At 50.2% G+C, this 21,885-nt stretch overlaps 1 protein-coding gene across 1 annotated transcript in view; it reads right to left on the reverse strand.

Moving 5' to 3' along the window:
- Window positions 1-21,885, reverse strand: part of LOC130391583 (tetratricopeptide repeat protein 28-like) — a 163,228-nt gene that overhangs the window by 68,385 nt on the left and 72,958 nt on the right. Inside the window, exons 3-5 of the mRNA XM_056601793.1 lie at window positions 14,896-15,043; window positions 6,124-6,396; window positions 4,678-4,808 (exon numbers count right to left, since the gene is read on the reverse strand). Coding sequence (XP_056457768.1) covers window positions 4,678-4,808; window positions 6,124-6,396; window positions 14,896-15,043 — 552 coding nt within the window. The remainder of the gene's footprint in view (window positions 1-4,677; window positions 4,809-6,123; window positions 6,397-14,895; window positions 15,044-21,885) is intronic.

A 21,885-nucleotide genomic window follows, 5' to 3' on the forward strand; every position in this document is an offset into this window, starting at 1 on the left:
CCCCCCCCCCCCCCCCCCCCCCCCCTCTCGCTCCGACCCTCCCCCTCCCTCCCCCTCCCTCCCTCCCCCTCCGTGTGATTACTTCTCTCCAACCTTTAGCCCGCTCTCCCTTCTCAAACCAATGGTATGTGACTAGCGGCAACTGAGGGCTCCGCTGCCCGTCCTCCCGGGTCTACGCCAGGCACCGGGCTGGGTTGTTCAGCGGTTGACCTGGCTGCCACACGGCGTTTTACTGTAAAGAGCCACGGTTAGGAAGAATGATAGAGAGGGTGTGAGGGGGAGCAGAACCGGCGCTGTTACTGATAAAAGCGGGATCCAATTGCACCGCTGGCTTTTTTTTTCTTCCTTTTTCTGATTTACAGGCTGCGCTCCCTCTGAGGTCTCTGTCTTGTGTCTCTCTCTCTCGTTCCCGCTCTCTCTCTCACTCTCTCTCTCTCTCTCTCTCTCTCTCTCTCTCTCTCTCTCACCCCCTACTCTCTCTATCCCTCCCTCTTTTCTCGCCCCCTTCTCTCTCGATCCCTCTTCTCTCTCTCTCTCTCTCTCTCTCTCTCTCTCTCTCTCTCTCTCTCTCTCTCTCTCTCTCTCCCGCACTCTCTCCCGCACTCTCTCTCTCTCTCTCTCTCCCGCACTCTCTCTCTCTCTCTCTCCCGCACTCTCTCTCTCTCTCTATCCCGCTCTCTCTCTCTCTCTCTCTCTCTCTCTCTCTCTCTCTCTCTCTCTCTCTCTCTCTCTCTCTCTCTCTCTCACTCTCTCACTCTCTCTCTTTCTCTCTCTCTTATACTCCATCACACACACACAGAGAAGCCGGTCTGTCTGTAGCCGGAGCAGGAGGCGATGGTCCGGGCTAGTACGGAACGGTGGGACACGGCGATGACTTATGGCCCCATCTCACGTCGAATTACTCGTGTTCCGGTGGAACCGAAACACAAACGCACAGTCCATGTCTGTTCGTCCGTGGGAAGTTCCCACACGCACACACATACACACACACACACATACACAAACCCTAACAAAATCATTCCCTCACACATGTAGCGGTTTAGGCTACTCGTGATAACATGACATCGGTAAGGACATCAGTGCGGACAGCAGGAAGTACATGATCACAACAACAACACACCATGCGTCTGGTGCAATGCACAGTGTGAACGAGCGGGCCTCTGTACACCCACAGCCCTGCCCTTCTCCTGCTCTTCTCCTGCTCTTCCCCAGCCCTTCTCCTGCTCTTCTCCTGCTCTTCTCCTGCACTTCCCTAGCTCTTCTCCTGCTCTTCTCCTGCTCTTCCCCAGCTCTTCTCCTGCTCTTCTCCTACTCTTCTCCTGCTCTTCTCCTGCTCTTCTCCAGCTCTTCTCCAGCCCTTCTCCTACTCTTCCCCAGCTCTTCTCCTGCACTCTGTGAGCGTGGGCGAGCGAGAGTGTCCACCCTGGACACATCCACCCGGGAGCACCAACATCCTGTACCCCCCGGCCTGTAGGAAGTGACCTCAGCTGGAGGAAGGCCAAATACTACGTCGGCAACAGCAACGAAAACATGGGGCCAGGCCACGGGCTCAGAGGGCTGAGAGAGACCAGGTGGTGTGTGACACACACACACATGACTCTGATTAGTAGAAACCACGTCAGGAGCAGGGGCTATGTGAGGGAGAGTGTGTGCGTGTGGGTGTTTTTGTTTGTATGTGTGTGTGTGTGTGTGTGTGTGTGTGTGTGTGTGTGTGTGTGTGTGTGTGTGTGTGTGTGTGTGTGTGTGTGTGTGTGTGTGTGTGTGTGTGTGTGTGTGTGTGTGTGTGTGTTTGGGGGTGGGCGAGTGTGTGTGTGTCTGGGTGTGTGTGTGTGTGTGTGTGTGTGTGTGTGTGTGTGTGTGTGTGTGTGTGTGTGTGTGTGTGTGTTTGTATATGTGGGTGAGAGAGCATGTGTCCGAATTGGGGGGGGGGGGGGTTGGAAGATGATCTCCTTGAGTCCTTAGGGCCAGTGAACCAAGAGACAACATCGCCATCAGTGTCTGGTGTTTTGGAGAAATTGGATTGGGATGTGTGTGTGTGTGTGTGTGTGTGTGTGTGTGTGTGTGTGTGTGTGTGTGTGTGTGTGTGTGTGTGTGTGTGTGTGTGTTGGATGGGGGAGGTCAGGGATGTATGCGAGTTGTCTGGCTATAGGTCCGTAACTAACGTTAAATGGGGCTGTAAAAGTGGCTGTGGCCGAGCTACAGGCTAGTCACTAAGCCATTTAGGGCCCAACATGAGGCTATTAGGAGGCTTTGAATATCAATAGGATGTTAAGGGGATCCCTTATATATCCTCATTTGAATATGGGCATTGTGCACTTACTCCAACTCGAGCACGTATGCATTCACACGCACACACACACACACACACACACACACACACACACACACACACACACACACACACACACACAAACACACAAATACACACAGGCAAACAAACACACACACAGACAAACACATGCACACACACACAGACACAGACAAACACTCACACACACTCACACCCACACCCACACCCACACCCACACAAACACATACACACACACACACACACACACACACACACACACACACACACACACACACACACACACACACACAGACAAACACTGACAAACACACACACACCCCCACACACACACAGACACAAACAGTAAAACCAGCCATCTGGCTAGCCAATTACTGATTCAGCCAACTATGAGCTGGATGCTCAGACCAGACCTCTAAAACTATGCACACTCTCTGCACTCTCTCTCTCTCTCACCATGCTCTCACGTTGTGCTAGCTCGCTCTCTCTCACACCGTCTACAACCTCATTACGTGGCCGGGGCCCGTCGGCATGGGTGTCTGAGGTCTCATAAAGACGCTCGGGCTCTGCGTGGACCCTCACAGGGGGGAAAGGGAGAGATGTCAGTGGGGTCTGCGGCCTCCTCATCACTGGCTCATTAGTCGAGGCTGTGTGCGTGGGGCCTGGTTCCTCCGGTCAGACTTTATGAATGCGTGCTGTTGATATCTGAACACAAACAGGCTGCCGGGCCGGCCTGGCCGAGGGGATAAGGAGCCGGGGGGGAACAGCAGCTATTCTTCTCTGTGCGTGACAGGAACTGTGGTGGAACAAGCACCTGTCAGTCTTCAAGACGCCCACGCAGAAGCACGTGAGCACGCACGCACACGCACACACACACACACATTTGTTTAAGTATAAAGTATGCACACCCCTTCCACACACACACCGACACACAAACACACACACACATATGTACATGCATAGATACGTATACGTGTGCAGACACACAAAACATAAAACACGCATAGAAACATAGCGACACCCAGACATATATACACACAAGCGTACACACAAACACACACACACACACACACACACACACACACACACACACACACACACACACACACACACACACACACACACACACACACACTAAGCAGCCCCAACACACACACACACACTAAGCAGACACAACACACACCCACAAACTCACACACACAGTCAATGGCCAAAGAGGTTTGTGGGACAGACATAAATGGGGTGAAGTCTGCCAGAGCTCGAACTGTGTCACAGAAACACGCAGAAGGAAGAGGAGGGCAGTAGACGAACACGATGGGCGGGGAGAACTGGAAGTGGGCAAGAGGACACGCAGTGACAGCTCCAGAGGACACAGACCAGAATTAGACTAGTCTGTGGAACTCTCTCCCCCCTCCCCCTCCTCCCTGTTCCCCCTCTCGCTCCGCCCACTCCCGACTCCCCCCTCCGCAGCCCCTTATCCAAACAACTTAATCTGTGCAAATCACATTCCAAAACCAGCATATGTTACAAAGCCCCCTCCGACTTAACTGCAACACGGAACGGGTAAATATCTGCATAATATCTGCATAAACGCATAACGTCCGTAACACAGTCTGCCAGCTGCTGCTGACGGCCATCCTGTTGCCCCCTCCCCCCTCCCTCCCCCCTCCCACTCCCCGCCTCCCTCCCCAACCCCCACATCACCTTGATTTCCTCTCCTAACCTACTTCACTCTTCTTTCCAACCTCTCTCTCTCTCTCTCTCTCTCTCTCTCTCTCTGTCTCTCTGTATCCGTCTCTCTCTCTCTCTTCTTTTCAACCTCTCTCTCTCTCTCTCTCTCTCTCTCTCTCTCTCTCTCTCTCTCTCTCTCTCTCTCTCTCTCTCTCTCTCTCTCTCTCTCTCTCTCTCTCTCTCTCTCTCTCTCTCTCTCTCTCTCCCTACGTTCATCGTGCTATAGCTAGCTGGTTCTCTCCAGCTCTATACATCCAGTAGCCCCGAGCTCTGCATCCTCCAGAGGCTCCAGATGTGTGTGATGTGTGTGGTGGTGGTGGGGGTGCTGGTGGTGCTGGTGGGGAGGGAGTGTGTGCACGCGTACATTGATGTTTGTGTGTGCATGCAAACACATTTGCGTGTGTGTGTTTGTGTGTGTGCGTGTGTGTGTGTACATTTGTGTGCATATAAACGTGTGTGTGTGTGTGCAAATTTAAGTGTGAGTGTGTATGTCCTTGCGTGTGCGTGCGTGCATGTGTGTGTGCGTGTGTGTGTGTGTGTTTGCATGTAAACATGTGCGTGTGTGTGCGTACTCATGTGTGCACAGGCGTGTGTGCGTGCGTCCCTGTGCGTGTGTTGCAGGCGGGCGGCGGTCCTACCTCTCTGTCCTTGAGCTTCATGGCGAGGACCAGCTGGTTGCGGTGGTTGGTCAGCGCCTCGCGGTAGTTGCCCTTCGAGAAGAACGCCGAGCCCAGGTTCCCGTGGGCGCGACATTCCCCCGTTTGGTCACCTGATGACGACGTTGCAAAAAACAAAAACATTTAAAACCACAAAGACAAAGCGGGGAAATCAAACCGGGAATCTCAACGGCAAACCTCGCTGTTTGCAGGGCTGCAGCCAGGGTTTGGGATTTTGTACACAGTTGTATTTAAGTTGTACTTTTATTTTAATCACTACAAAAATGTCCGAGGTCCGGACTTGGTGAGCTCACAGCCGGCTCCGGGCCTGGCCGTTTGGATTGGATTGTGAAGCCTTGACTAGCGGTGAACAACTCTCTGGGCATGTGGCGTGACTCTGCCCCTGACACTGAATTGTATTATGCCCCTAAAAGGTAAATCTGGGTGTTGGGGGGTCCGTCGGGAGCCAAGGGGCTCCACAGTACAGAGCCTCACCTGTCAGGAACAGGAAGGCGGTGACCGCTAGGCCATGGCCAGAGGAGACGGGAGGGTCTGTTTATTTCCCCCTGACAGGGGGGCCTCATAGAGGGGTCTAGGGGGGGTAGGGCACGGGGCCCCTATGGGGGCCACCTGAGGACCGCAGCCTCTGATCTGCTCTGCCTCGCCTTGAGGAACAGGAGAGTCTCAGATCTGCCTGAGCTTCTCCAACACACACAGACACACACGCTCACACACACACACACACACACACACACACACACACACACACACACACACACACACACACACACACACACACACACACACACACACACACACACACACACACACACACACACCCCTTCTCTGCGGCCTTCCTTTCTTCTCCACCCCTTTTATGTTATGTTATGTTACCTCTCCATGTCCATCATGCTTCGTTTCCTTTAATTTGCATGGAAACATCTCCACATCAAGCCGGCACGCACCAGCAACATCTGGCTTTCATGCGGCTATTATTCATGTTCATTTCATTCTCGTGTTCCTTTCATCTACTCCTGTTCTACGTCTTTTTCCCCGATCACTCATCCTTGCGCGTCCCTTTGTGCAGGAACATATTGTCCGACAGGGACTAATGCTATTCTTTTCCATATTAAGGGAACTATAAACTTTATTTAATCCATTACTGCTACCTAGTACACACGCACGCTCGCACGCGTCTAGCGTGTGACGCCGCTCGATGCGGTAACGATCAGATCCCGAAAGGAAGTTTGTGTTGGACCTTGGCTGCAGTTATGGATATGGCTCTTGGTAATCACATCCGAGCAAAGTGTGCGATGTTCTTCAAGTGAAAGCGATAAGATCTCCTATTGTTACCCTTTCGACTTTTTAGCTCTTTATTATGTGCTGCGATCCCACCTCCCACCTTCCCCTCGACCCCTGGCTCCTCACCTAAGGTCTTGGCCACCTCCAGGTCCTGCGTCATGAAGCCCGTGCTCTTCTCCGTGTTGCCCAGCGACCAGTGGGCGCTGCTGAGGGCGGAGAACACCGAGCCTCGCAGCTTCAGGCTGCAGGTGCCGATCTTCAGGGCGGCCTCCAGCACCACGGCCGAGGCCGTGTGGTGGCCGGCCGTCAGCAGCTCCTGGCCGATCACCGACACCACCACAAAGGGGCTCTTGTCCAGCTTCATCTTCTGCAGCTGCTGATAGGTGGGCTCCAGAGACTCTGTGAGGGGGGGGGGGGGGGGGGGCAAAGGCGACAAGGGCAAGGGAAACATTATTAACAAGAAGGGGTTGTGTAGCTGCGGACAAAGCACAATGCGGACAACGACCTTGTGTCTTGTTAGCCGACGGGGGGGCCCCTAACCTGGGGGGGCCTGAGCTGATGACTCAGGGGTCGAGGGACGAGGGCTGGGGGGGTGAGTAGGGAGAACATGCATTCGTGGCAGGAGATTAAGCAAGGGTATGCTGCTCTCTCCCTTTGTGAAGGGATCTGAGGGTGCGTCGTACGACGTGTGAACGTGCTGAAAGCGAAGCCATGCTGTCCTCGACGGCATTAACACCACTGCTCACTTATTAACTCCTGTAATCCTGCGACTTTCGCTCCGACACCGTTTTCAACCCGGCCCCGGATCGGAGGCTGACTATCCAAGCGGGAGCTTGTCGCTCGGCTGAGCCCCAAACCGGGAGATAGCGTGATCCTTTGTTTTCAGTCACACCTTCAATGTATGCATACCACGCTGTCTCCCTCATCTCCCCTAACTAGCAGAATCCATAACACCCCCCGTGTGAAAGTAGAACACGCACGGCCCACCCTGGGTGTCGCCCGCCCCGACAGACGCACACAGTCAAATTATCTTTTCGTTATTTTCCTCCCCCCCCACCTCCCCCCCTCCCCTGCTGCCGTTGTTATCACACGGCGTCGAGCGACGAGAAAGTAGGGCTGCTGTTGGGATTCGAAAGGCGGACTTGAAAGAGCGATGGGAGAGCTGGGAGCGCGCAGGGGAGAGAGGCAGCGGAGACGTTGAGCAGGGAAGCCACGCAAGGTGACCTTTGGGGAGGGCTGAAAATGCACACAATGACATAAATCAATTGGGGGGGGGGGGGCCACCTGGGACTTAGGATTCAAAGCCCCCTCAGATTGCCCCCGCGGTCTCCGGAAGACAGCTGCAGCGAATAACGTGGAGGAGGGAGGAGGTCAGAGGAGAGAGAGAGCGGTGTGTGTGTGTGTGTGTGTGTGTGTGTGTGTGTGTGTGTGTGTGTGTGTGTGTGTGTGTGTGTGTGTGTGTGTGTGTGTGTGTTTATTTTTACCAGTCTGTTTATATTGCCAGTATATATCCCGAGGTGGAGAAACACATGCTCCAAGCTGAACAAGTGTTCAGCATCGAGGGTGATATCTGTGATGCCATCAGAAAGGCCAGCACAGCCATTCACGCTGACGTTTATTTGTTTACGCAAACATTAAAACCCACACCCAAATGCAGGGGGAATCATCGCAGTTGAATCGCTTGTCGAGGAAGCACTTTAAACATGCACACGACTAGCACACACGGCAGCACGCACCCCCAACACACACATGCACACACATGCGCACACATAAACTCCGAGACACACAACATACCACACGAGGAAAATATGAAACACATTTCCACACAGGCACTCAAAAGCGAAATTGATGATGCTCTTTCATGAGCATCCCTTTTGTTGAGCACTTGGCAGATTGTCGTGCTTGCAGAGACAGTGGGTGCGTATAATATCCATTCATAGCTTGTAATTGCCTTCCGAGTGACACTCAGAGCCCATAAATCAAATACTGGGAGTATTTTCCCCATTTCTTTTAAGGTGTCAGGCCTGCCGCATGCGTAAACAGGTGGCTGTGACAGGGGTTGTTTTTGTCACACACACACAGGCGGACACAGGCACAGATAGGAACGCACACACACTCACATGAATGCACACACACACACACACACACACCAAAACACCACCAGACACGCAGAACACACACACACACACACACACACACACACACACACACACGCACACCCAAACACACACAGGAACAGACACACACACAGACACCCCCCCACACACAGGAACACATACACACACACACACACACACACACACACGCGCGCGCACACACGCACACACACACACACACACAGACACATACGCACACCAAAAGACCTCCAGAAGTGAAGGAACACACACACACACACACACACACACACACACACACACACACACACACACACACACAACCAGTCAACTACAAAAGCATGTTTACTGAACCCTGAGCAGATGATTTGCACTGCCTTTGTTCAGGCTGACATTACGTTTCTCCCTGCTATGAATCTGCCGCACCATGTTATCTCACGGCCATCCAGGTGCAGGTCCATGACAGATAGGCGTAGTGTCCCCCCGGTGTAACACTGAACCATTGTCTCCTAGCAGATCTGTGTCTTGTTAAGGAGCGACTCGGCTCTCCGTTTTGATCCAAATGAGGCCACCGCTTTTCCCATCTGCAGATTTTGAGTGGTGGAACAAGCCCATCACGGGATGAGTCCCCAGACGATTCCACGTTGTTGGTAGAAATTGGGACTGCTCTATTGTGATACACAAGAATGGTAATAAGTGGAGTTGTGGTTCTAAAATGGCCATCGGTTAGGCATTTTTTTTTAAATGGCTACCAAAATCCACTGGGTGATGACTCCCAATATTAGATCCTCATCCATCTACTATCAAGTAAGACAGAAGACGCTTATATCCTAAGATTCGATAGATTGATCATCAGCGTGTCATTCAGTAGCAGCTAGGGGTCGGTCGTCTTGTTCTAGGGCTGTAGTCGAGGTGTCGTTGTAGACTGCAGACATTAGGAATTGGATTCAGATCCTTCCTGCAGGGGTTCCCCCCTGGCCTGAGGGGGGGGGGGGGGGGGGGGGGGGGTTGGTGCGGCGGGGAAGCTCTTCATCTGGCGCACCGCATGACGTAACGCTCCACACAATAGAGTTCCAGTTCAGTCTTCAAAGAAATAATACTTGAAGCTCTGGCTGATTTGGTGGGTGTTTTAAGCTTGCTGTGCTCGTGCACACAAGCTCTTTCCGAGCCACGCGCACGGTCTCCTAGCAGGTCTCAAGTGAACGCACCCTGCGGAGAAAGGTTCAAGGATGTGTTTGTACAAGCGCTGAGCTTGTAAAAACACAGAAGAGACAAGAAGATCATCAGCAACAACATCGGGCTGATCCATACAATAACCGTTTCGGGGGTTATTCATCTTATCGCCTCTTTGCTGATGCATAAAGAAAATAAAATCAATTGTGAACTTTGCAAAAAAAATGTCCTGGCAGCCTCTTTTGTGATTCCCAGAGCAGTGTCCTGAGAAGCCCTGAAGCCTTGGCACTCTCCAAATGGAACTTTGTCTGTGGTTACGTTTTCTTTTAAGGTGTGTCGACCTGCAGGTCAGAGCCTCCTACATGACTTCCAGAACTCCTCACAGATGAATCCTCAACGTTGAAAACAGTCTTCCTTGTGTACTATTGCATTCAGCCATTTGCCTCGCTGTGCATCCCCACAGGGGCAGCCAAAGGCTGATGCGCTCCTCCTCAGAACATAAAGGAAACGCTCCATCGACATATGCATGAAACAAATCCAACAAAGAACATAATGGTGACTTCTTAACCGCTCAGGCTGTCGGCTCAGCAGCTGAACGGGGCCAGACCACGAGGAGGTAGATGGTTCTCTGCGGGGTAAAGACCGAACAAACTCAGCATGGCCGACACCGGTCAATGGACCTTTGAGCAAGGCCGCTGATTTAGCCCCTGGCGAACCGTCACCGGATGTCACACATTGTATGGGGAAGACGTGTTTGAACCGGAAAGGACGGCTCAGAAGGAGGAGATCAGAGGGAAAACTCGGAGGGAGGGGAGCGAGGGAGAGGAATGCAGAGGAGCGATGAAGAGTGCTGTAGAATGAATCGCAAACGTAAGCTCTCTGTTGTGGGGGAAATACAAAGGCGGATGGGATGAGTCACATAAAAGCGGGCTGGCTGCTTAACTGTAGAGTGATGGGGCTCAATCCCAGAGACGAGGGGGATAAATAATGCATGTGTGTGTGTGTTTGTGTTTGCATGTGTGTATGTGTGTGTATGCGTGTGAATGTGTGTGAATGTGTGTGTATGTGTGTGAATCTGTGTATGTGTGTGACTATGTGTTTATGTGTGTAAGTATGTGGGTGTGCGCGCATGTTTGTGTATGTGTGTGTATGTGTGTGTATGTCGGAGAGAGAGAGCGAGAGAGAGAAATATTGGGAGGGAGAGACAGTTAGGCAACTTGCATGCTTTATTATAAAACAAGGGGCATTTCTCTTGAAGATTCCTCCTATTCATATTGCTTCATTTTGTATTGTTCAATGCCAGACGTGAGGCAAACAAAAGATGAGAAAAAGAGAAAAACACTGAGAAAATTGATGCAACAAAACTATTTACATTAGCCGCGACCTCAATATATGGCATTTTCCAATTATAATCACGCCACAGAAAATGACAGATAATTGACTATTCAACCTACATAGCCTTGTGAAGACGAGCTTATGCTCAGTCCCTCAACCCACGAATCCTATATTCAGAGGATTCAATTATACTGGGGTTTTACTTTTTAATCCAAGTGTAAAATAGTGTAGCGAATGTCAGTTGGCGCATGAGGGGGGATTATGGTCTGCATTCTCTAATACAGCCATGTTTTGAAAAACGTTAGTTCTTGAGTTTGAATCCCTGCTCGATGACTAATAGTTAGCTGGCACTTTCTTGGAGAAAGTTGGCATCCGAAGCGAAAATGTTGCGATACAACTGCACACCTTCATGTTATCAAAAGCGACCTATATTCATATCACGCTGTGCTCGTTAACATTGGCTTGTAGCACAGACTGCTAGCGAGATGAATAATCAAAAATTACATATAACAGAAAGCAATAATAAAAGGGCTATGATTGTAGTTTACCGCTATGGATGCATTAAGACGAAAAATAAATTGTTTGCTTTCTCCACCATATCCTACAACATATACATTGACCGTGGTGACTATGACAACAATACCTGATTGTTAATGGTTAAACTGGTTTATTCGCTTGCTAGAGCCGTAATAAAAACTAGATTTTTTATAGTACAATTAATATCATTTTTTTGCAAAACGCAAATATGTATCCATATGACTGTATACATACGTCATATGTTTACAGTCCCGTTCAGCTCCATGATTGGTAATAAATGGATTGACAAAAACGAATAATCGCTTTAAATGGTCCGTTACTGTGGAAGTTAAATAATCAAATCTTTGCCATTCTCGTGTTCACGTTTTGTGAATAGGCCACAAACTGTGTCTCTCAGCACAGACATATGAAATAACAGCTATCAAGGGACACAGAATATATCGGTAATTGTGTCGGGATATTTGTTCAAATGGTTGATTGATCACCGATCGACGAATGACACATGGTAACGATCAAACATTAACCTCTGGCGACATGCTTCGTCAACTATTATCGAACTTAATAACCAAGCAATTCAATCCAAAATGGAAGGGTTTACGTTTGCATCTGGTTCGCATGTGGATGTTTGGATTACATAAGACATACGTTATACCACTCTAAGGGTGCGTGATCACCAACATGCCATTAATGTCCCGTAATGGTGTGACAATGCTCGAGAAATGGGTTAAAAAAAATACAAAGAACTGCCTGGCATCATCCAAAGTCCTGGTTTGAATTAACTAAAACGTGGGAGGCAATCCTCAGTTCAATCCATGAGTGTTGTGGGTGGCTGGCGTGTTACGGGGGGCATTATATTACAAGTCCTTTGACTAGAACCGGTGAAAGCGCCGCCGCCTACTGTTTGCTTATCAGAAGGCTTTGGCGGCGTAACACTTATTATCCTCCCAGTTTTCTGGCGCTGCATTGATTATGTTCCCTCGGTGCCAGCAGCCCCTCTGAGAGGATCACTGCTCTTAATCCCCCTGACCCAGCTACCTCTCCTCAACACACCTTGGATTCCCTCCCCCAACTACCCCAACCCCCCACCCTCCCCCCACCCCCAGCCCCGCTGTTTGCCTGGCACTCGGGGAAATGCGGTACACAATTAAAGGATTAAATAGCCCGGGAAAAAAGAGTTGGTCGTCTCTTACTGAGAGAATCCCACCGGGGTCCGTGTTGCTCGATGCTGGGGCCGATCCAAGCTCTTCTGTTGTCTGCCTTCCAGTGACAAGATTATCACCTCTGTGTCGCCCGGGAGGCCTTTCTTATGCATTATGCTCTTCTGTTTTTGCCTGCGTTTCATTCTGTTTTCAGTGGCAGTTCTCTTTTCAAAGACAGACTCAAATATAGGGGCTTTAATCCGACTAGGTCACGCAGAAGTGCTTACTTTATAATACATTTGGATTATAAAAGAAGAAAATAAAGAGGGAGTGTGTTGCTTGTTGCTTGTATTCACATCTGCTGCCTCAGCAACAGTTTGGAGAGGCATGGCTTTTGCTGTAGACAAAAGGAGACCACAGCATGACTCACTGAATGTTGCCAGCATGTGTCGTAAAGAGTAGTGCTGAAAAAGAAAAGATTGGTCTTTCTCGGAAAATTATATCGCCAGTTGGGCCAGTTGCTCATACAGAGAGCTAGGTCAACCATTGTTGGCCAAAACAGATAACGGACCCAGAACGCCATACAGTGGGTATCTGGGACACATTCAACTTAGGAATCCATTCAGCAAATAGATTATTACTCTTTTTTTACTGAATGCCGGCGTGGACAATGGTTGTGTTGTAGGCCAGCAATTTAGATAACGGCTTATCTTTGAGAGCGATCAGGTCACAGGACAGATATGCTGAACCTACAATCTGCATCGGCCTCTCAGACAGGGTTAGTGTGTGGGGGGGGTGGGGGTGGAACGACGACTACTTGACACCAAATGTCAGTCACACAGACAGACAGACAGACAGACTGACAGACAGGCAGACAGACAGACAGACAGACAGGAGGAGCGATAGAGAGAGTCTGTGTCCCTCTGCCTAGGAGCTCCAGCAAATGACAGCTAAAGTCACCGCGGCGTGAGTATCGACTGGCAGAGTGCCGGATTACCTCCAGGACAGACATTCAGACAATGGACCAAACATGCAGAGATGGGAGGCTGCATCAAGGAGGCAGAGAACCACAGACCCCCTGAACCTCTGATCTTCCGTCACAGAGGTTCAGTGATGGAAGATCTTTGTCATTTAAATTAAAACTATACTATACAATATAATAGAGTCCATTCTTCAATGATGTAAGCATTGATAAAAGCTCTCATTTGGGTCTCTGATTAAAAGTCAATTTGTAAAACATCCCAAAATATACTGAATGTATTTTAAACTTGAGGCAGGTTTGTTGAAGGCATTCAGAAGAGGGACCCATCACACCAGAAGAAAGACAATTTTTTCTTACCCGAATGACCAAGCGTGATTGATTAGAAATAGTAGCATAGCCTTCGCTAACGGGACCGCACTACGACCAATCAAAGTCGTCATTTATCAAAACTCGACGTCTCCTACGCGTCGCGTCGGGGATGGCGGTGGATCGAGAAAAAATTGTTTACGAATCAGAGCAGGATGTCAGTCATTAGGGCCTCGCAGTTATAAACGGTTTGGTCCCAGCACAGAAGCAAAACCCAGGCAGCCGTGAAGACTGTCGCATGGGATAACGGAGCAATCGATGGAAAGCTCACAAAAAACATGGCAAATATGATTTTCTCCTTTTTTTTGGGGGGGGGGGGGGGGGGGGGGGGAGAGGGGGGGGAGCAGGGAGTAAAACAATGACATTACGGAACATTTTATTATTACCATGCTATTCGGGGCATGGGAAAACACAATCGATTTATGTCCCCACTCTAAACGATAGCATCAGCCAGAGCCCAAGCTGTGGGAGCCACACACATGGGTCTCCTGTGTTCGGGGTCCGACTTGTAATCGGAAGGTTGTTGAGTCCGATCCCCGGCTCCTCATAGCTGAGTATCGTGGTGTCCCTGAGCAAGACACCTCACCCTAATTGCTCCCAGCGAGCTGGCTGTCGGTGGTCTAATGTGTGGATGAACCGTTGTAAATCGCTTTGGATAAAAACGACTGCTAAATACCCTAAATGTAAATGTATGTCCTGTGGTCTTGCACTGCTCACGGCGCTCTCACTTTGGGTAATGGGCGAGTTCACCGGAGGTCGCTCGGTGGTAATGGTGGTGATGCGTGATTGCATTCACCTGTTTGTTCATTTTGGGCATTGACCGAGAGAGAGAGAGAGAGAGAGAGAGTGAGCTTGGGAGTGATTAACTTCTGTTGACCGCACTTACGCTCGCCAATTAGAGATTCGCTCACTGCTACACATTTGTATTCTTTCTAACCCAGCGAATAACAGAGCTGGTCCGTGGACCTGTTAGTACCAGGCCTTGAACTATTTCAAATATTTCAAAAATATATTCAAATCGACTACCGATCCACCTCATATTTCAATGAATATGCCGGTCCTTGGAACATAAAAGGTTGGGAACCCCCTGTTCTAACGTGTAGAGGAAGAGAAAGAAAGAAGGATCAAACGAATGCTAAGAAGTGGAACTAAATTATTTGGGTTTTTCCGCGTCACTTCTCCCGCGTTAGCTCCCTCGCGGCTAATTCTGAACGCCAGGCTAAAAGACAAACAAAGGCGCCCCCGTCCGTACCTCGTAGCGGGGACTTCATGGCCGCCTCCACCATGCCCACCAGCAGCTGCAGGCTCTTGGGGTCCTGGGCGAGGCCCGAGGCGAAGGCCGCCAGAGCGTCGGCATGGCGACCAAGGTACTGAAGGGCAACACCCTGTCGGAAGTATGCCTGCGGAGAGGGGGAGAGAGAGAGGGGGGGGGGGGGAGAGAGGGGTGAGCGAGGGGTAGGGGAAGAGTCATCGGGTGGGGAGAGGATCCAGCCTGGCGCACAGCATGGAGCTCTACACAAACACATTACCAGACACACTCATTTCACGCCATTTGCATTTTTTTTTACACATGAGCGGGTTCCAGAGCACGGCACCTCTCTCCTCTGTGTTCCCATAATGGAGCCATCACAGCGTTTTTTGTAGTTGCTAATTGTGTTATAAGTTTTACATAAACACACGCGCAGTAAATTGGCTGGCTGCCTTCTCCCGCGCACAGCTGGTGATTTTTGGGATTGTTTTTCCTTTTAGATGTATTTATACATGTATGGATATCTGTATATTTATATTCCTCGTTTTATCTTGTTTGCTTTGAGAGTCGACGAGGAGGAGCGCTGGGAGTTATCTGAGGCTTTGGGGAGAAAAACTTTCGGGATGCGAGAGAAGGGAGAATAGAGAGCGAGAGAGAAAGAGAGAGACAGAGAGATAGAGAGATAACGAGAGATAGAGAGGGCACAACTTACTTGAGAAGCTTCAAAAAGTTAAACCCATAAATGCTACTGACTCTTTTGTTCTTCTCTGGGCATGCGTTTTAAGATAATGACACAGCCAGCTCAGTGTTTCTGTCATCTTTGTACATAATAGATGTGTGCAGTATATGTGTTATGCTTTGGACACGTAGAAGAAGCACTGTTTCAACCCCGTTTGTTCCCTCAGCAGAGAAAAAAGGCAGTCGAACCGTTGACTCGCTTCAAGTCACGGGAGACAGTCGACGGCACATGACTGCAGCCGTAAACACGGAATTATCAAGAGTCTCGAACGCTTTGAAATATTCTGTAGAAATCCAAACTCCAACAGATGCCATGTTGTGCCCCTTCTCCTCCATAGACTATCTGTAGCACGCACACGCAACACAAACACTGACACACGCACACACAGACACACAAACACACACTGACACACAAACACACACACACACACCCTCGCACACACACACACACCCCGTGTGGAGACCCAAGCGTCCTCTACGCTAGGAAGTGTGTAAGGCCTGATGGGAAGGCGCACCAGTTGAGCAGCTATTCCTGTATCTGGTCCCCCCATGGCCGGCTGTCATTCCGACTATCACAAAACCATGTGTGTGCGTGTGCGGGTGGCTTGTGCGTGCCTGCGCGGGTGCCTGCGTCTGGTACCGTGTGTGGCTGCGTGCAGATGCTTGTGTGTGCGAGGGTGTGCAATGTGTTCACGCATGTGTCGGTGTGTGCGACGAGGGTCCGGGCCAGGCTGTTGTCTGGACCACAGCAGACAGCCGGTCCACTCGCACCTTCCCAAAGTGACGCAGGGGCTAATTTTCCATTAGCGTCTTAGAGGCCTTTCCATTAGCGTTCCACTAGCTCCTCTGTTGCCATCACAAGGGAGCCAGGAGAAGGGTGGGGATTAGGGATAATGAGACATGACATCACATTTATGGAAACCAGTAATTAATTTTGCGGCTGCACCGTATAGTACCGGCCTCCCTGGCCCTGCAGCGCGGCTCCCTTCAAACGGGAACCGTACACAGATTAGATTCAGGGCATTAACCTTTGTTCAGGCTCTCTTGTTACAGGAGTGGGTGGTGGTGGAGTGGGGAGGGGGGGGGGGGGGGGCGGCACAGGCTGACCCAATCGGTGGCCAGCAGCCCTGCTTAATATAAATTGCATCTGGTGGACGCGGGGTTGGGAGGGAGGGGTTGAGCAGAGGAGGGGAGGAGCCTATGGACTCAGAGCCCCCCCCCCCCCCCAACTACACACAGTCACAACAGCACTTCTCCTCCTGATTCGATTTTGCAGCATGACCGCTCTACCAGAGATTTTCCTTTCATTGTCTGCGCCAGGAGGGGGGGGGGGGGGGGGAGGGGATCACAGTGTTACACCCACCAAACTACAAGTGACATCCTTTTAGGCTTTGCTATCATCCTATCCTATCGCAGCCATCGAAAGGCCTGCGCCCTTCAGAGAAGGCACTCAAATGCCGCAGACGCAAGCAGACGCATAAATGCATGAGGTGAACCGAAGGACCCACGGCCAGAGATGACACAATCAATGTACCATGGAGGCTCAAAGGAAAAGTTCCCCCTTCATCTTGTGCCGAAGCCGAGACGCATCGTGCGAGCCGCATATAGACACACATGCAACGACAACAATTCACAAACAAAGCACACTAGAGGAGGATTGAGTTCATCTGGTGTCCCACATAGGGTCTGCTGCCTCACCATGAAGGATATGGATAACGATTCAATGCTGAAAAGTATTCAATAGGGTTTAAAGAAAACTAAGAACAAATTCCTCTGATCACAATGCATATGATTCACAGCGCAACTGCGGTACTGTGTGTCGATAACTTTGTTATCCGAATCCTCTTTGCACAATCTTAAGCCTTTTCCCCCTCGACACAACACTAAGAATTTACACTTAAAAGGACCCTTCTCTAGAAGTGACAAGTATTAATTCCCTAAGAGTGGCTGCTTCAGGGATAATAGCCTAGCCTGTAGCACTCTGCCAGAAAAAACACTCAGCAGAAGAGAGCCAGAAGGCTAAAAATGTGTAAATAAAAGAATAGAGGAGATCAGAGAGAGAGAAAGCAAGGGCTAAGGAGGATATCAGCCATGTCTTTCAACACATGGTATCACACACTACTGGCATTCACGCTGGCGTAGGACAAAAAACTTTCTCTCCCTGTGAGCAGGATCCATTTCAACAGAAGAAGAACTGTTTCTGTGCATCCCTGACAAGACATGAGCCCTTCTCAAAATCTGGGGCATCCATTAGTCTTCGTGCAGAACACAGGAATCCATGAACCAAACCTCTGCCATTTAATCGCGACGGGTTAAATGCAGCCCTAGCGCAATTCTCCATCCTTACTGTGGATGTTCTGCCTCGCAATAAGAGAAGCCAGCCAGGCTTCCGGTGCCGTGGCAAAGGGGATCGTGGGAAGGTTTGTCATTCTCACTCAAGGGTAAATTTCTAATACTGGTAATGGCTAGGGGCATCCATGTGGGTGCACGGGTGCGTGGGTTCATGCACATTGGTGTCAGGGTGTGTGTGCGTTAGTGTGTGTGTGCGTGCTGTTGGATGTGTGCGTGTCAGTGAGGGAGGTTAAGAGAGAGAGAGACTGGGAAAGACTGAAGAAACAGAGGATAAAAGCTTTCCTTATTTCGTGAACATTTTAATATTGCATGAGTGCTTGTTTGAAGTCGTTTTAAATATTCATGTTTTTGTGCTGGGGAGGAAGAAGGAAATGATGCAAAAAATAGTTATTCAATCTGGGAGACAGTCTTACATACTGTAAGCACACTATATGCACATTCACACAAGATACGCCAGATACACACATGCACGTCAACACCACATTATCTAATCCATATGCCCAGGCCACTACCTTTCCCTCTTTTGATCAATCCATCTCCTACTCCCTACTTTGCTTCACACATCTCCCAGATCCTTCAATCCCCCTCTCTCTCTCTCTCTCTCTCTCTCTCTCTCTCTCTCTCTCTCTCTCTCTCTCTCTCTCTCTCTCTCTCTCTCTCTCTCTCTCTCTCTCTCTCTCTCTCTCTCTCTCTCTCTCTCTCTCTCTCTCTCTCTCTCTCACACACACACACACAGACTCTCACACATACACAGGCAGATACACACACACACACACACACACACACACACACACACACACACACACACACACACACACACACACACACACACACACACACACACACACACACACACACACACACACACACACACACAGCTCAACAATTTCTCGGTCCATTTCTTACAATATGGCATGTAGTCGGTTGTTGGATTTAAAACTTGGGAGAGATTTTGAAAGAGATTGTGGCTTCTGATGTCCCTTTCTGACAGCCCTTTAAAGTCTGAGCATGTGTGCACGTCCCATTCTTTGGTTCACAGTGAATCAAGCAGAGCTGCCATCCACTAAAGTGAACCCAGAAGATCTAGAGGCATTGTCCCACACATTATGCAAGTGCCCGACGTGCTCCCTGGCTGTTCTCATTGCTATTCTATCTTCATGAAAAGCCTTGTTTCAACTGCAACTCGTGTTATTATGTGTTTTCATTTCATGTGAGTTGAGTGCACATCACACACCAACAGAAATCACAAAGTCTGGTTCTGTTGATGGTCTGTACAAAGCTCTTCTTTGTGTGCACAATTAAACGTAGTCATAGTTCAACCGCACAGCTCTTAACTTCAGCATTTTAGAACCAGGCGCCGTCTATACAAATTTTTGTATTACTATTAGAGCATTGAGTTGGTCTTTCCAGTGCAACTCAAACGATCAACATTTTGAAAAGAAACCGAAAAGTCCTCAAAGCTAACTAGCCTTCTTTATGTTATCGTCCAATAATAATTGGGAGAAACATCTCAGCTGTCAAGACATATTATAAACCAGTTCCATTGAGCTGTTGAGGAAGAAATTGGAGCTGCTCTCTGCCACACACATTCATTACGGCAGAATGAAAAACCAGCTTGATCCCCGCCTAAACAAACAGCCCAACATCTCAGTGCTGTGTCGCAACGACCAGAGACGGCGTGGCTCACGTTGTGCTTTGATTGGCGACATCAGCCCCACACCAGACGCTCGTCAACATGAAAATCAATACGGCCACATGAGCACCGTTCAGCCAGCGCCGCACCCTGCTCCCCTCCTCCTCTCCGGCGACTGGGTTACGTCTTGGGCAGATGGTCTCCGACGGCCCCACGGTCCGTCGGAAGCCGAGCAAGCGTCTTGTGAAGAGGACCCCCCGCCGGCGCCATAATGGAACCCCAAATCACAACATCAAACAGGGACAGCAGGCTGGAAGAAACCGCACCCAACACAAACAAGAAAGACCCCGAAGAATACATCAATAACCACCGCCAGATCGACCCCGTCCGTCTTCGACATGCACGCTTTTTACTGGGTCTGTGTAACACCGGCCGTGCCCACACTGGTGGAGATGCTGGGGTCTGATTAACAGTAATAATCGGTTTGCAAGTGAGGGATTCGCTGCCGTCCCTTCCTCATCTATCTTGACATCGCACCTGTTAAGTGACATGTGCTGCCTCCCCCATTCGACCTAAAAACGTCACATCCAACCAGGTCGCGGTACGACGTGCGCTACCCTCCTCCCTCCAAGGTCACAGGCTACCCAACATGCAACTTGCTTGATCAAATATCCCAGGATAACCGACAGTGACGAATTAGCTGGAACGTGTTGGGAGCAGGAAATAACCAAATAAAACGCAGAAGGAATGATGGCTGCTTTTAGGTTTCCAGTCCTTCAGCTCGCTGAGCCCAAAGCCATAGAACAGCCCAGTGCGCCTGTGCTTAATGAAATCTATCGCTGTGGCCAAATCCACAAACACAGGTTTAGTCGCATTGTATAGCGTGGCAGCTACAAGGGCCATCTCTCCCTTCAGGACACAGGAAGTCTCGGATCTGTTCTCCCAGGAGCCGGGGTGGGGTGAGATAAGATGTGTTTGGGCGGATTACAACTCCTGCCCCGGGGCCAAACACCAACCTCTGACCCCCGGGGTCAGTGGAATAGAATCATGACACAGCTGACTGTCTATTACTATCTCCCTGATCTAATAAGTCCTGGGCCGGGTCCATGGGACAACCCTGACCTGAATCGATCAGCCCTGCGTGTGTGTGTGTGTGTGTGTGTGTGTGGCTCCTCTTCTCCCCCATCCCAGAGAAAGGAGCGCTAAACCAATCACACCTAATGCTGACTGATACGCTGGTCTATTGTTTCAGGAAATGAATTATGTATATACACTTGGGGTTTTTTTTTTCGGTGGAGGGGAGATTTCTTTCTCTATCTATTTATATTTTATGAGCCGAGCCGAGGGTGGATTTGTAAAACAGAGAGGGTCAAGCCCGCAGTTGTGCCGTGTTCTTTTGTAGCAACGCGGGCGCAGCATCAATGGCGCGTGTCAAGTACTTTACGCAAGTCAAACAGAAGCACCCTACAAAACCGCACGTAGGTAGACGCAGTAAAATATTTACGATCCGTTGATGTGCTCCTCCCCCCGGGGGGGGCGAGAGACACTTGTGATTGCTGTTCCACCCCCAGCCCTTAATTAGCCCATTCGATGAGATGCTTCCAGTGAGAGCCGATTAAGCCCCGGTCGTTGTTCCACCAGCCGCCGGCGCTTAAAGGGTGAATGGTTTAATATTCACAGAGCTCCGAGGGGGGAGAAGCAACCGCACGGAGCCAGGTTAAAAATGGAGTGCTATGGCAGTAGTGGGAGCAGTAGTAGCAGCGGTGGAAACAGTCTCGTGGCCACGCGTCATCGATTACAGGCCGGCTGCGTCAAACAAGGCGGCGAGCTCAGGACTGCACACGGGGAAAGGTCATCGCCAGGTGTGTGGAATCGATGCGGGCGCACTCTGTATTCAACATGTTTCACGTCATCCAGTTGGGGGGGGGGGGGGGCGGGGGGGGGGCTGTTAATGCTTTCCAAAAACAATTACTTGAAAGACAAAGACAGACCTGAATGGAGAAGGTCAACACGTGACTGAGGAAGCAGTGTCGTGCTGGGGTGTGTCGAGTATCGGGAGAGTCAAAGTGAGACAGTGAGGGGGGGGGGGGGGGGGGGCGAGGGGCGGAGACCGAACTGATAGTCTGCACTCATTACAAGCAGATGAGACGGCACAATGGCGGCGTGGCGCTGGGGTCCTGCTGTGACGGCCTCGTTTGGCGAGCAACGAATCTAATTTTTCCGCGGCGTGACGTGCACGACGTCCAGCAGAACAAAGAGTGTTTCCACCA

The sequence above is a fragment of the Gadus chalcogrammus genome, chromosome 11 (genome assembly GCF_026213295.1).
Source record: "Gadus chalcogrammus isolate NIFS_2021 chromosome 11, NIFS_Gcha_1.0, whole genome shotgun sequence".
In the NCBI taxonomy this organism is placed as follows: domain Eukaryota; kingdom Metazoa; phylum Chordata; class Actinopteri; order Gadiformes; family Gadidae; genus Gadus; species Gadus chalcogrammus.